This window comes from Leuciscus leuciscus (genome assembly GCF_965113295.1).
Source record: "Leuciscus leuciscus genome assembly, chromosome: 16".
In the NCBI taxonomy this organism is placed as follows: Eukaryota; Metazoa; Chordata; class Actinopteri; order Cypriniformes; family Leuciscidae; genus Leuciscus; species Leuciscus leuciscus.
This window is the reverse complement of record NC_138740.1, coordinates 28,054,115-28,067,379: the sequence shown is the minus strand read 5'-3', so window position 1 is coordinate 28,067,379 and position 13,265 is coordinate 28,054,115. Positions and strand designations below refer to the sequence as shown.

The following is a 13,265-nucleotide window of genomic DNA, read 5'->3' as shown; positions in this document are numbered from 1 at the left end:
TTCTTCAGATGAAAATTTTTATTTAATTTGAGTAACAAGTATGATTTACAGACAAATATAACAGGTTAATGTGGCCTCTATCTAAACATTCACAATAACTTATTTGTTTCTAAAGGTGTGTTATTCCAGTTCATGAACATCTTTGCCCTCTTCGAGCATGCATGTGCGGGCCATTGCGCAGGTCACGGCATATGGGTCACAGTTGGCAGCAGGACGGCGGTCCTCAAAGTAACCACATTTATCCTGACCCACCTGACGAGGGATACGGATACTCGCCCCACGGTTAGCAACACCTGCTGAGAATTCACTGATGCTGGCGGTCTCGTGATGACCCGTGAGGCGACGCTTGTTATCTTCTCCACCGTGTGGGTCGTAGACTCGAATATGCTCTAAATGACACTTACTCAGTTTCTCGATGGCTTTCTCAATGTGCCTGATGAGAGGAGGACGATGGAGGTTAGATGACATGGCAATAACACTGTAACACAACTCACACTCTCTGTTTTATAGATGTCTTTAGTGTTTTCTGACTTTTATGATTGTGTGTATGTGTGCATAAGTGAGTACATACTCAATTCCTCCTTCTTCTCTCATTTGCTCTGTGCTCACATTGATGTGGCAACCGGCTCCGTTCCAGTCTCCCGTCATGGGTTTTGGATCAAGGGTGACCACCACTCCGAAATCTTCACACACCCTGTGTAGCAGGAAACGTGCCATCCACAGATGATCTCCCATCTCAATTCCTTCACATGGACCCACCTGGAACTCCCACTGCAGAGAGAGTAAACTATCCTCACTGCCCATCCAGTACATACATAATAGTGATCTACAGATGTTGTGTTTTTGTAAATAAATAGTGTCTGCTGTATCTCTAATACCTAATAACTTCATGGTAGTTACCTGAGAGGGCATGACCTCTGCGTTAGTGCCACCGATTTTGATGCCAGCATAAAGACAGGCTTTATAATGACTCTCCACAATGTCTCTGCCAAAGGCTCTGTCAGCACCAACACTGTTGTGATACAGACCTGACAAAATTCAAATTTCTGTGATTAAGAAAAACTGATAGACACAGGTTAAGTTGCAGGCCTTACAGGACATAAGCCATAAAAGACTTTGGTACATACTAAGTCAAACCTAACCAATATCTGTCCCTCAGCATCTTAAAGGGGTCCTATAATGTCCTTTTCACAAGATGTCAAATAAGTCTCAGATGTCCCCAGAGTGTGTATGTGAAGTTTTAGCTCAAAATACCCCAGAGATATTTTTTATATCATGTTACAATTGTCACTTTTTGAGGGTGAGCAAAAACGTTCAGTTTGTGTGTGTGTCCCTTTAAATGCAAATGAGCTGCTGCTCCCGGCACAGAGGGTGGAGCTTCAAGAGCTTGTGTGTTAGCATCTTCGATTACCTCACACAGACACACTGAAAATTTCGAAATCTTTTAGCCTTTTATGTTCAAACCAGTGTCGGACAAAGATAGAGAGACTCAAGAAGATGTCACAACATGTAAAATGTAACAGGGCGTTTCTGAATGGTTAGTTGATGAATTTATGTAGCTGATGTGGAATTAACTTCTAGTCATTGATTATCATATTCTAACAAAAATATCGATTTCTCAATATAGTGAGAGATATATTTGTATATAATTTATATTGATACAAAAATATCTGGAAAAGGGTTTGGGTGAAGTCGTGGAGACAGCGGGAGCATGGACTTTACATGTAAATACAACATGACTGCGGTTGTTACGCTTTCGTCTTCTGTTTGCTCGCTTTCTGATTGGGTATCGTTTCGTTCCACCCATAATCAACAGGGTAACGTTACGTGCGCGTTTGTCCTCGGGGTTCCGTTCCACTCCCCCCACACATCAGGATTTCTTATGTTGAATATTTACGATTCGTGATCGGGCGGCTCCGACGTTCCTCCGAGCAGGTTTGGTCACTCTGAACACACCTCACACCACAGGGAAATCTGATAAATTAATCTGTAGAACTGTATAAATCAAAACTGCCTTATGTTACAGAATAAAATGTTGACCCAGGATTAGCTATTGGACTGTGAAGCTTTGGGGGTGTTGATGGACTCAATCTACTCCATTTTGATCATCGTTCTGGATCTGATCTGGATGTAGTCTTTGACAAAAATATGATCTGCTTTTTGCTCAAAATTTTGCTTTTTTATGAAACTAGCCCATATTCAAGTGTTGATTAAAAAAAGGAGCGCATTGAGCTAGAATAAAACCTGCTTTTTTTCTTTTTCCTTTAAAGCAGAGGGTCTGCTCTTTTATATATATTGCATGTTCAAATATTCATATAATAAAATATTCTGGGGGCCATGAAATTAGTTTGAAAATGGGCAAAAACTTTTTTGGAGCTAATATACTTTCTGCCAAATTATGAGATGATATTAAAAATATCAATATACGGCAGTTTTTCCCTATGGTATCGATGTAAAAGCAGAGAGCAAAAAAGTTAATGTCAAGCCCTGCATACATACATACTCGTATACATATGCAAAGTAGCATATTTGCTTCAGTCCATGTAATCTTTAGGCTATATTATTTTTGACTTAATTGTTTGCTGTTTAGATCAAGGTTGGCCAACTCTCAACCACATTTACTGTTATGTTAGAGAGGAATTATTATTAATTTTTACTGATACTTCATGTTGGACCTTCACCCAAGACAGTGGATGTAACAACAAAAAAAAACATTCAGATCACCTTGTGGTTTAGGGTAGCCTAGTCTGGGCCAGCCATAAGGGTGTCCATCCACACCTAGTAGAGTATATTCCTGCTCCATACCAAACCAAGGGTGGAGATCTTTGACCTTCTCCATGACCTTGTTACAGCTGTTACGATGATTAAAATCTAAGAGAAAAAAAACAAGACACTATAGTATTTTGATCAGTATGTAGTTTTACAACATTTACATAAATGTAAATAAATATAGCTGTAGATGGTGTAAAACTTTTCATTCTGATCCTCTACCAGCTGAGCAACAGTACCAATGTTGAAGTAGAAGATTTTTAACCCAATGTCTATTGGGACGGGAGTTTAACATGGAGCGATGGGGTAAAGTAATAATTACCAGAGCTTCTCTGTGATTTTAGTCCCGTCCGAATGTGCCATCTCAGTAATCATAACGGACAATGTCAGTAAAGATTACGGCTACTTTTACCTTCAGTAAAAAGGTCCGGAAAAATTACCTCAGGTAATACTAATCCCGTGCGAATGGTCCGTAAATATTTCGTCATTTCCTGTTTAAAAGTAGTTTTCCGCAGTTTTTCAAGTATGGAGACGCTTGACAAAGCATTCAGTTGCGTTCTAGATGCTGGGACAAGTCTGTGGCAAAACTCAAGTGTTTTCCACATACCATTCAGATCAGAAAGAAGATCTAAAGCACTTGTTAGAGGCATGAAACATCTTTTAGCATTAGGTAAGTGCCTTTTACCAACACAATCCAATCTGAAGTTAATTAATACATCGTTCGACCAGACATAACTGTTTTATATATATAAATATATAAATATTGGTTATATGTGTTTACATGTGATATCAGGAAGCAACGTAATATGCACATGACGACAGTAAGGTGACGGCGATGCGCAAATCGAGTTACCCCTCCCACTTCTGCTAGTTTTACTGAGATAAATTATCCTCAGCGAAATTGCCATTAATATTAAAGACGTCCTGTGGTAAAATTACATTACTCCATCTACCCTTGTAAAGTTAATCTGGTCCGAATAGGGCTTTAGAAGTATTTTTATACATTTCAGCATATCATTTCATCCCATTTTACCTGCAGGTTCCTGGGTCTGCTTGAGCACCTCACAAAGAATCAGTTTGTTAGGGTCCAAAAGGAAGGGGTCTCTGAACATGCAGACGGGAGCCAGAAGCATTTCAGCGCTGGATCCTTGCTGACTGAAATCCCATTCTGGTATATCTGCCAAAAAAAAAAAAGAAAGAAAAGTAAAACAAAACAAAGCAAAGCATGAAACATGAAAATCACAAGAAACCCCATTATGGAGATATTATACCAGTTATGACTTTTGGTTCAGAATCCATGGTTCGAGTCTTGCTACACAGGTCCAAACTACAACCATTGATCCAGACATAAGTAACTTGACAGAAGTCTCCTTGGGGAAGACTGAGGTATCTCTGCCGCAAGAACTTGTTAAGATGTGAGCTTTCAGATACGCAAGACATGCTGTATAATGCAACAAATCCAAAAGAAAATATGAATATGCTTTGTCTGTTGACCGCTTTTCGCTCTCTCCTGTTTTTCCAAAGCTGCACTGAGACTGGTGTGACAAACAGATCCACATCGAATATATCTTCTGTCACTTGTAGGAGGTCCTCAAAACTGACCTGCAACCTTAGAGCTGCTATTGTCATTAAAACTGCTGCATTGTTGTTCACACCACACCGGACCCACTGACTTTCATTATGGACAAAACAACACTGAGGCATTCTTTTAAAATATCTTTTATAAATACTTTGTGTTTGACAGAAGAAGTCATTGATATCTATTTTTGTGTGAATTATCTTTGTAACTATTCTTAGGACAGTGTTTCTTTTTCACAATTGTGTGGTTGGAGCAAGTTGTTAATGTTTCAAATGTTGTTATTTTATAAAATCATACTTTTTTCTGTTTAATCAATTATTTTGTCATTTGTAATTAATTAACTGTATAAATTATTGCTGAAAAGTCATTAGATTTTGAGTTTAAATCTACTTTCTTTCTCATATTGTAAAAAAAAAAAAAGAAGAAGAAAAAAGAAAGCCTATTATCTATAAATATTGCCAGGAATCCTCTGTTTGAATGGCACCAAATCAGCATAATAGAATGATTCTTGAAGGATCATGTGACACCAATGTATACACACTCACACAATATTACTTTTAAACTATTTTATCAAATAAACATTTTATTTTCCAAATACCACAAAACACTTGAACGGCAGAATGCGCAAATGTACAGTAGTGGCCAAAAGTGATGTCCGGTCTAGAAAAAATATAAATATTATAATATTCAAATATTATAAAAAGTTTGTTAAAGATTTTGTGAGCATTTAGCTTAGTTTTATTTGTGATAACTCAATGAAACATGCCAAATTGTGCAGACATAAGTTTTGGCTTATCAAGTTTTGGTGTCATACAAAAAAAAATTATGAACACGTGACAGAGAACCAACTAAATATTTTTTTGCATAGTAAAATAAATCCTGCTGCTGTAGTTTACCTTTTTTTGCCAAATCATATTGTCAGATAAATACCTTAACCAAGTTTAGTGTTTTGTTTTTACACTGAGCAATATTTTTACCTGCTTGATTTTTGCTCTTCTTCAATGTAGAAATTAATCTAAAAAACAAGATTTTTGCCAACTCATTTTTTATTCGATTTTGTACATGTCCACTACAATGGACAGCACGATTGAAACAATATAAATACTTATGAACTAGAGTTTGTGAACTAGTGTTGAAGATTTTGAAAAGAACACATATTGTAAAAATGAGCAATGCAATGAGAATGTAGGTGACGAGATGAAATTTCAAGAAACTTGTTTGGTTGTCTTTTGTTGGTTGCAGTGGGAGAAGCTGAGTATATGTGTAGGCCGATGTCTTTGTGTGTTTGTGGATGTGTTTATGTGTACATGCTGGTTGTTTTGATGAATATATGATTGTGTGCATTATAGCTTCAAAGTGTGTGTGTGTGTGTGTGTGTTGCTGTGTATTCTTTTCTTCTGTATTCTATTTGTTTTTCACTAAAACCAAAGAAACTTTGAAGACATGTATGACTTGTTTTTCCTGCTAAGACAAAAACTGAGATCAAATCGTCTGCAGTAAAAACACACCCCTGGAGAGAAGACACCGCCTTGCCCAAACTTATCTCCTCGTTTATCTATGCATTTTCCCTCCTCCTACTCCCTTCCTTTCTCCCTGATTCAAGTCAATGAAAGTATGCTGAGAATGTCTATATCTCACATATGATGTATCATGTAAATCTATTGTTTTTTTCCTTTTCATGTTTGGTATCATTTTAAATGTCTCAGTGCGATTGGTAAAAATGTCTCAATTTCACTGCAGTCATTATTATGAGATAGATTGAAAACTTAGGAGAATTATGTTCTCCTTTTTGGGTGGTGTCTCATCAAGATATCGGATAATTCTCTCCTCTCCCCTGAAACCAGGTGTAACCCCCTGGGGTGCATGAATAGACCCAAAACAACTCTAAAGATATTTGTACAAGGCTTTTGGTCTGATCTGTTAAGGGAAAGTGGCAGAGCAGTCTTTGAGAATCTGTAACCATGACAAACCCCATGCAGTGCTGTGTCATGTCTTATCGAGTCTTGCGCTGAGAACACACTCACACACCACTGTGTGTCTCTGTCAGGTGCATTTCTTACTCTTCCGAGTCATCTTTGAGCAATTGATGTTATGTAGTTATTTCTGAATTGGCTTTTAATTGTTTACTTGTGTAATTGGCATGATGCATTTTTACCTGACAAATAAAATATTAATCTTGATTTATTCTGTATGATTCTGAAATCAGTAATTGTAGTATAGATTAATGTGGAGTCTGGTGTTAAGTTATGAGCCACAACTAAGTTATGAGGTTCCTGCTGATATCTTTCAAGACCTGATGGAGATTAAAATGTAAAGAATTCCTGTGTTCTGCAACTCTGAAAGATCTTCAAAATAACTTTGAATATGATCACGATACTATTAAGTTTATGATAGGTGCAAGTTGATGAGGCTGTCCCGTGAGCATAAATCTGCATATAAAAGGTAAAAATGGGACTTCCTCCTCCTCCTGTCTGAAGGGGTTAAAAAATATATTATATTTTGCTCATATTTTCATGGTTTAGTTAAACGTGTAGTGTTATTAAAAACAAATATCCCCTCCAGACATCACTTGTGGCCATTTACTGGTTTCCATGTTTTATGGGGACTTTCCATAGACATGATGATCTTTATACTGTACAATCTGTACAGTGTATCCCCTAAACCTCCCTCTAAACACAGCCCTCACAGAAAACTTTCTGCATTTTTACATTTATGTATGATTTATAAGCTGTTTTCCTCATAGGGACCAACAAATGACAACACAAGGTCAAAAATTACTGGTATTACTATCCTTGTGGGGACATTTGGTGCACTTTTTTGGGGCATTTGGATAATGAATGCGCTTACTGATAAGCTTGTGTTACTGTATCTTTTACATGTGGTTTAGGTGGCTTAATTTTTGTACATTGTGAACTGGTATTTACACCCTTGGTAATTTGGCTAAAAACCTGTTCACCTAACTAGTTAACTTGGAATGTAGTGTTTTGATTTTTCTTTGTGAGACGTCAATGCTGTTAACCCTGGACGTGTTTTAAATAGATCTATTGTACAGAGAATCAGGCAAACTAAGGTGTATGATCATTTCATGCAAGTCATGTGTCATAAAACATTCTTCAGATGAACATTTTAATTTAATTTGAGTAACGAGTATGATTTACAGACAAATATAACAGGTTAATGTGGCCTCTGTCTAAACATTCACAATAACTTATTTGTTTCCAAAGGTGTGTTATTCCAGTTCATGAACATCTTTGCCCTCTTCTATGGGATCAATTCCCCGCCTAAATTATAGCAGCCACGGATCAAAAAATAATAAGCGTGAATCAAGAAATAACAAGCATGAATAAAAACATTTAAAAACACATGCAAAAATATATTGCACAAACTGATAAAAATTATGCAAAATGATCAGAATAGCAAACAACGTGGTCACGGATCAAAATATAATAAGCGTGAATCAAGAAATAACAAGCATGAATAAAAACTTTAAACACATTAAAAGTTATTTTGCACAAAACTTAAACTTATGGTCATGCTTTCTTAAAAAGTATGTTTTCCTTGGTTTTATTACTCTGTACTTTGTGCTCATTTGCATTTTCTGCTCATATTTTACTCTTTTGTACGCTTGTGCTGTTTTTCTCTTCGCTCTTCTTTTGTTCTGCGCTTGCTTTCCCAAATGTTGCAGTTCCAGTTTCATGTAAATTAGGGCGGCCTTAAATGTCACCATTGGTCGACTAGTTCTAGATTGACAGCTCCTCCTCTAGCCAATCAATCGAAGAGGGGAGTTGACGTCACACCAATGCGACTCGTGGCTACTGATGCCTATACAGGGGAAGACGACAGTTTCCTTTAAGTTTACAAAGACTTTCAAGCAGTAAAGCTAATTAAAGAGAGAAATAAAGCATTTAAAATCATGAAAAGAACACTTAACTTCCAGAATTTAATGGAATATAAGAGGAAGCAGGCTGTGGTAAGGAAGACAATAAAGAGAGTTAAGAAAAACTTTTGGGGTAAGTATTGTGAATCTCTAGGAAGAAGTCCATTAGATAGAGTATGGGGTATGATTAAGAGAATGTCAGGAAATAAAAGAGAGTATGGTTATCCTATAATGAAAGAAGGAGAGAAAGTAATAATAGAGAGCAAAGGTAAAGCAGAGCTGCTGGCAAGGACATTTGTTAAAATACATAGTAATAGTAATTTGAGTAATGAGGAAAAGACACAGAGGGAGAAAACAATAAGAGAAAATGTTGAAGTAATAGGGGATGGTGGGGACAATGAAAGAACCATAAATGTGATGTTTACAATGGGTGAGTTGAATAATGTCTTAAGAAAATCGGGAAAAACAACGCCAGGGAATGATCAAATAAGTTATTGTATGATAAAAAATTTAAATGATGAGAGTAAAGAAACGTTATAAAAATTATATAATAAGGTATGGGAAGTGGGATATTTGCCAAAACAGTGGAAAGAATCAATTATTGTCCCTATATGTAAACCAGGTAAGGATCCGAGTTTGGCAGAAAGTTATAGACCAGGCGTAGGCAACCTAAGGCACGCGTGCCAACACTGGCACGCGGAGGGTTAATCGCTGGCACACAAGCAAATGCGAGAGAAGTTATGTATTTCAGTGGTTCCCAAACCTGTCCTGGAGGACCCCCAACACTGCACGTTTTCTTTGTCTCCCTAATCAAACACACCTGATTCAACTCATCAGCTCATTATCACATGGGTTAATGAGCTGATGAGTTGAATCAGGTGTGTTTGATTAGGGAGACAAAGAAAACGTGCAGTGTTGGTGGTCCTCCAGGACAGGTTTGGGAACCACTGATGTATTTCATTCAGATAAAGGCCACATTTACACATAGCCGGGTATTTAGAGAAACGAATATTTCTCCCCCTCCGTTTTCAAAAATAACATCGTGCACACAATATCGTTTTCAAAAACAGTTGCCGTTTACATCAACCCGCATAAATACAAAGGGGCGGCAGTGTAAGGAGAAGGATACAGCCATGCAAGCCAATCAGAATCCTCAAAATCGACAACGACGAATAGCACGAGCGACTTCCTGTTCCTTTCAAAACAATAGACATGGCGCGAGGTTCGTTCGTGTGGACAGACAGCGAAGCAAATGCAAACAGGCCAAAAGCGTTTTCACAAAAGTAAAAATGAGTACCACTTTAACAGCATCCATGATCAAATAGTAGCCAAACAAACTCATAGACAGTATGGAACAAACTCTAAACATAGGGCGCTCACATGACGTAAGCATTTTCTGGCGCATAATGTGACGTTTGAGAACCTAAAACCCCGTTTCTCCCAGTTGACACGGCAACACATAACCGGCGTTTTCAGAAATCTCCACTTTGGCCGGAGTTTTTAAAAATAATCGTTTTCTGGGATAAAAACGGCGTTTTCGTGTAAATGACAGGCCAAAACGCAGGGAAATATCTGCGTTTTCCCATCGTGTAAACGGGGCCAAAGTAGTCTAGTTTTATGCCGGTCAAATGCACTCGGGCTCCCCATGATTAACATCGCGCAACATCAGCATCACACGTGAACACGGAACGCACATGTAGGAAACCTCGTGAATTACGGCAGTTTCACGCATATTTTTTTCGGCGTACATGTTAATCAATGAGTGCATTCACCGGGAGCGGGAGCAGCGCGTGAGCGCCCAACAGGAGCGTCGCGTGAGCAGCAGTGAAGCGGGGATTTCGCCGCCGAGTCTATTTTTTTCTGCGCTGCTCACGCTCAATTTAAAGCCCCCTTTCACACAGAGATTCCAGAAAATACACGGATAAAGTGACCCGAGATTTGACCCGGGTTCGTTTGATTTTGGTTCATTCACACTGCCAGTGATTTTCCGGAATCAGAGAGTGCGTTCTCACACAAGCCGTACAAATCCTGTGAAGACACGTGACATCGATGTAACTTAAAATGTCTTAAGTTTGCTTATGAGCTGCGATTTCTCTCTCTGATTCGATCATAAACTTGCGCATTACGTACCGTTTCACTTGCTGGCGAACGATCCCGGCTTCAGCGTCATCACTACGACACGGCATTATTACGGCTTTTGTTCACACTGCGCGCGTTCCCGGACTGAACACGGCAATGTTACTAGGTCCCCAACCCGGCATCAATCCCGGGTCGTGTTTGCATTCACACAGAAGGCAAAGCGCTGTGCGCTGGGTTCAAAGCGCTGTGTGAAAGGTGCTAAAGTGAAAGCACACTTTTGATGGACAAAATAAATATGATTGCAAACAAAAGTGCCCAAAATGCACAGAATGTGCATGTCTAGTGTGTTTTAACAAGAACTGGATTAGGTTATGTCAGAAAAGAAAATTAACACTCAAAAATATTTATATAAAATTTACCCATTTAAACTTGTTTTTATTATTCAGTTTGGGTACAAGGATATGGTATTTTATTTAAAAAAATATAGAAAAAAAAATTTGTGTGTGCTGTAAAGTAGTTAGAAAAAATGAATCGGCTAAAAAAATCGGTATCGGCAGGTCAAACTCAATGAAAAATCGGAAATCGGAATCGGTGCATCTCTAGTTAGGAGTTATAAATATTATTAAATTGCCTATCTAAATCTAAAACAAATTTCAAGAGAAATATTTAAATTTCTGTACTATTTCTGTGTAAGCCATTATGAAAATGTAAAATGTTTGTGTATTTATATGAGTGTGTGTGTATATATATATAGGCTATGTGTGTGTTGTGGCACAGTGATGAACTTGGAAACTTAAAAATGGCACTTTATGACAAAAAGGTTGCCGACCCCTGTTATAGACCGATTGCTTTAACTTCACATGTAGGGAAAATTATGGAAAAAATGATAAATGAAAGATTAAAGTATTATTTGGAGACAAAGGAATTGATAAAGGATTACCAGAGTGGGTTTAGAAAGGGACGAAGCACAATAGATCCGGCTATATGTTTAGAGAGTGAAATTAGAAAAGCTCAAGTTAATAAAGAAAGTATAGTAGCTGTATTTTTTGATGTTGAGAAGGCGTACGATATGTTGTGGAAACAAGGATTAATGATTACGATTTATCAAATGGGAATAAGAGGGAGAATGTATAGTTGGATCAAAAAATGTTTAACTGATAGGTGGATCGCAATAAGAGTAGGGAAAGAATTGAGTACAAGGTATTTAGTGGAAAATGGAACTCCTCAAGGGAGTATAGTTAGTCCAGTTTTGTTTTCAATTATGATAAATGAAGTGTTTAGTAGAGTTGATAGATCTATAAGTGTTGCTTTATTTGCAGATGACGGTGTTATGTGGAAAAAGGGAAGAAATATAGAATATATAGTGAGGAAGATGCAAGAGGCAATTGGGAAGGTTAAGGTAGAAAGTTGGGGAATGGAATGGGGTTTTAGGTTTTCAGTGGCAAAGACCAAAGTAATCTGTTTTTCTCAAAGTAAAAATCAAGAACAGATTCAACTTAAAGCGACACTATGTAACTTTTCAACCTTCATAATATATTTCCAAGATCCTTGTGATGGTACATCGACTTACAATAGGTTGAATGACACGTCTGCCATAGCCTGACAGGGTCTGTATCGCTTTTACTGGCACTATGTAACTTCGGTGTTCGGGTAGTAACAAGAGCACAAAAAGAACTACAAAATTCGACTGCTTTACGGCATACGTCACTTCCCCCACCACTTCTCAAATTTGGACGTGAGAGGCCAACTAGCGTTTGTTTTCGGCTTTCGTGCGTATGTTTTTGTCATGGGGGTTGTTTACACCTGGCCACTTTATGCGTTTTCTCAGATCGGATAGCTATCCGATCGTGAAAAGTCCAGGTTTAAATACCCTCCGAAACGCATTTGAGACGGATTTGAATCCGATCCCTCAAACCACTTCAGGAGGAGATCTGAGACGCATTCCAGACGAAACTGGACAAGTGCAAATGCATATGGTTGTTGAAACCACATATGTAAATTGTACTCCTCCCAAAAATGCGAAAAATAAATAAATAAAAAAAAACCGTGTGAGAGCGTTGTATAGGCTATATGTTATATCCAGATATGATGACGCGCTGGAACACGCATCACCGCAGACGAGCAACTGCATCAAGCCAACGTGCAAACTATCGCAAATCAAAGTGAAAGTAAGTCGTAGACGCTTAACACACAATCTTCATCATTAAAAGTAAAGAAACGAAATGATCTTACCAGGGCTGTTACTGCTCTCTCTTATTGCGGTCTTTGATTTTGAAATTTTAGCTGATGATCTATAAAATGCAGCTCATATCTCGGTGACGTGCACTCCATTAAATCTGCATAAATAGCGCGAGAATTGAAGATCGAATTTAAATCCGTTTCGCAAAAATACATTTATGTGACCAGGTGTAAATGGAATCGTTTTGATGAATCAGATAGCTATGCCTCACGAATTAGTTTGCCAGCTGAACTCAGGTGTTGTGAGGTGTATTTATCACGTTGATTCCTGCGATTATCATGAGAACAGCTTTCAATATCTCACATAATTATCATAAATAAGCCTAACGTAGAGGTTGTAAATAAACGAGCACAATTTGCAAACATGTCTAATGACATCATAACGGCCAATGTTATGAAATAATGCGACGTACATTTAACTTAATTGATGTTATCTGGCATTTTGTAATGTTTACATTCCAATAAAAACAACACAAATTAAATTATACAGTAGACCTAGACTATAGACTATTTACTTGTGATTTAGCTGCAATCATGTAAAAATGTTATAATATAATTTACGACAGTGCAAGTATTCCACAGCGACTCTAGGGGTCGCTGTTTGACAAAAACACAATTTCTACTTAGTGTGGCTTTAAACTTTATGACAAAAATCTAGAGAGAGTGGAATGTTTTAAATATCTCAGAATATGGTTTGACAAAAAACTTAACTGGAAAATACAT

General features: G+C 37.7%; 1 protein-coding gene across 1 annotated transcript; it reads right to left on the bottom strand.

Annotated features, from left to right (window-relative positions):
- LOC309477100 (glutamine synthetase-like) lies at window positions 1-4,224 on the bottom strand. Its single transcript, XM_082140252.1, has 6 exons — window positions 4,041-4,224; window positions 3,803-3,946; window positions 2,725-2,871; window positions 901-1,028; window positions 572-771; window positions 1-433 (listed from the first exon to the last, which is right to left on the bottom strand). Exons 1-6 carry the CDS (start codon window positions 4,207-4,209, stop codon window positions 121-123), a joined length of 1,101 nt encoding a protein of 366 aa, XP_081996378.1. The 5' UTR covers window positions 4,210-4,224; the 3' UTR covers window positions 1-120.
- Window positions 4,225-13,265: the final 9,041 nt, after the last annotated feature.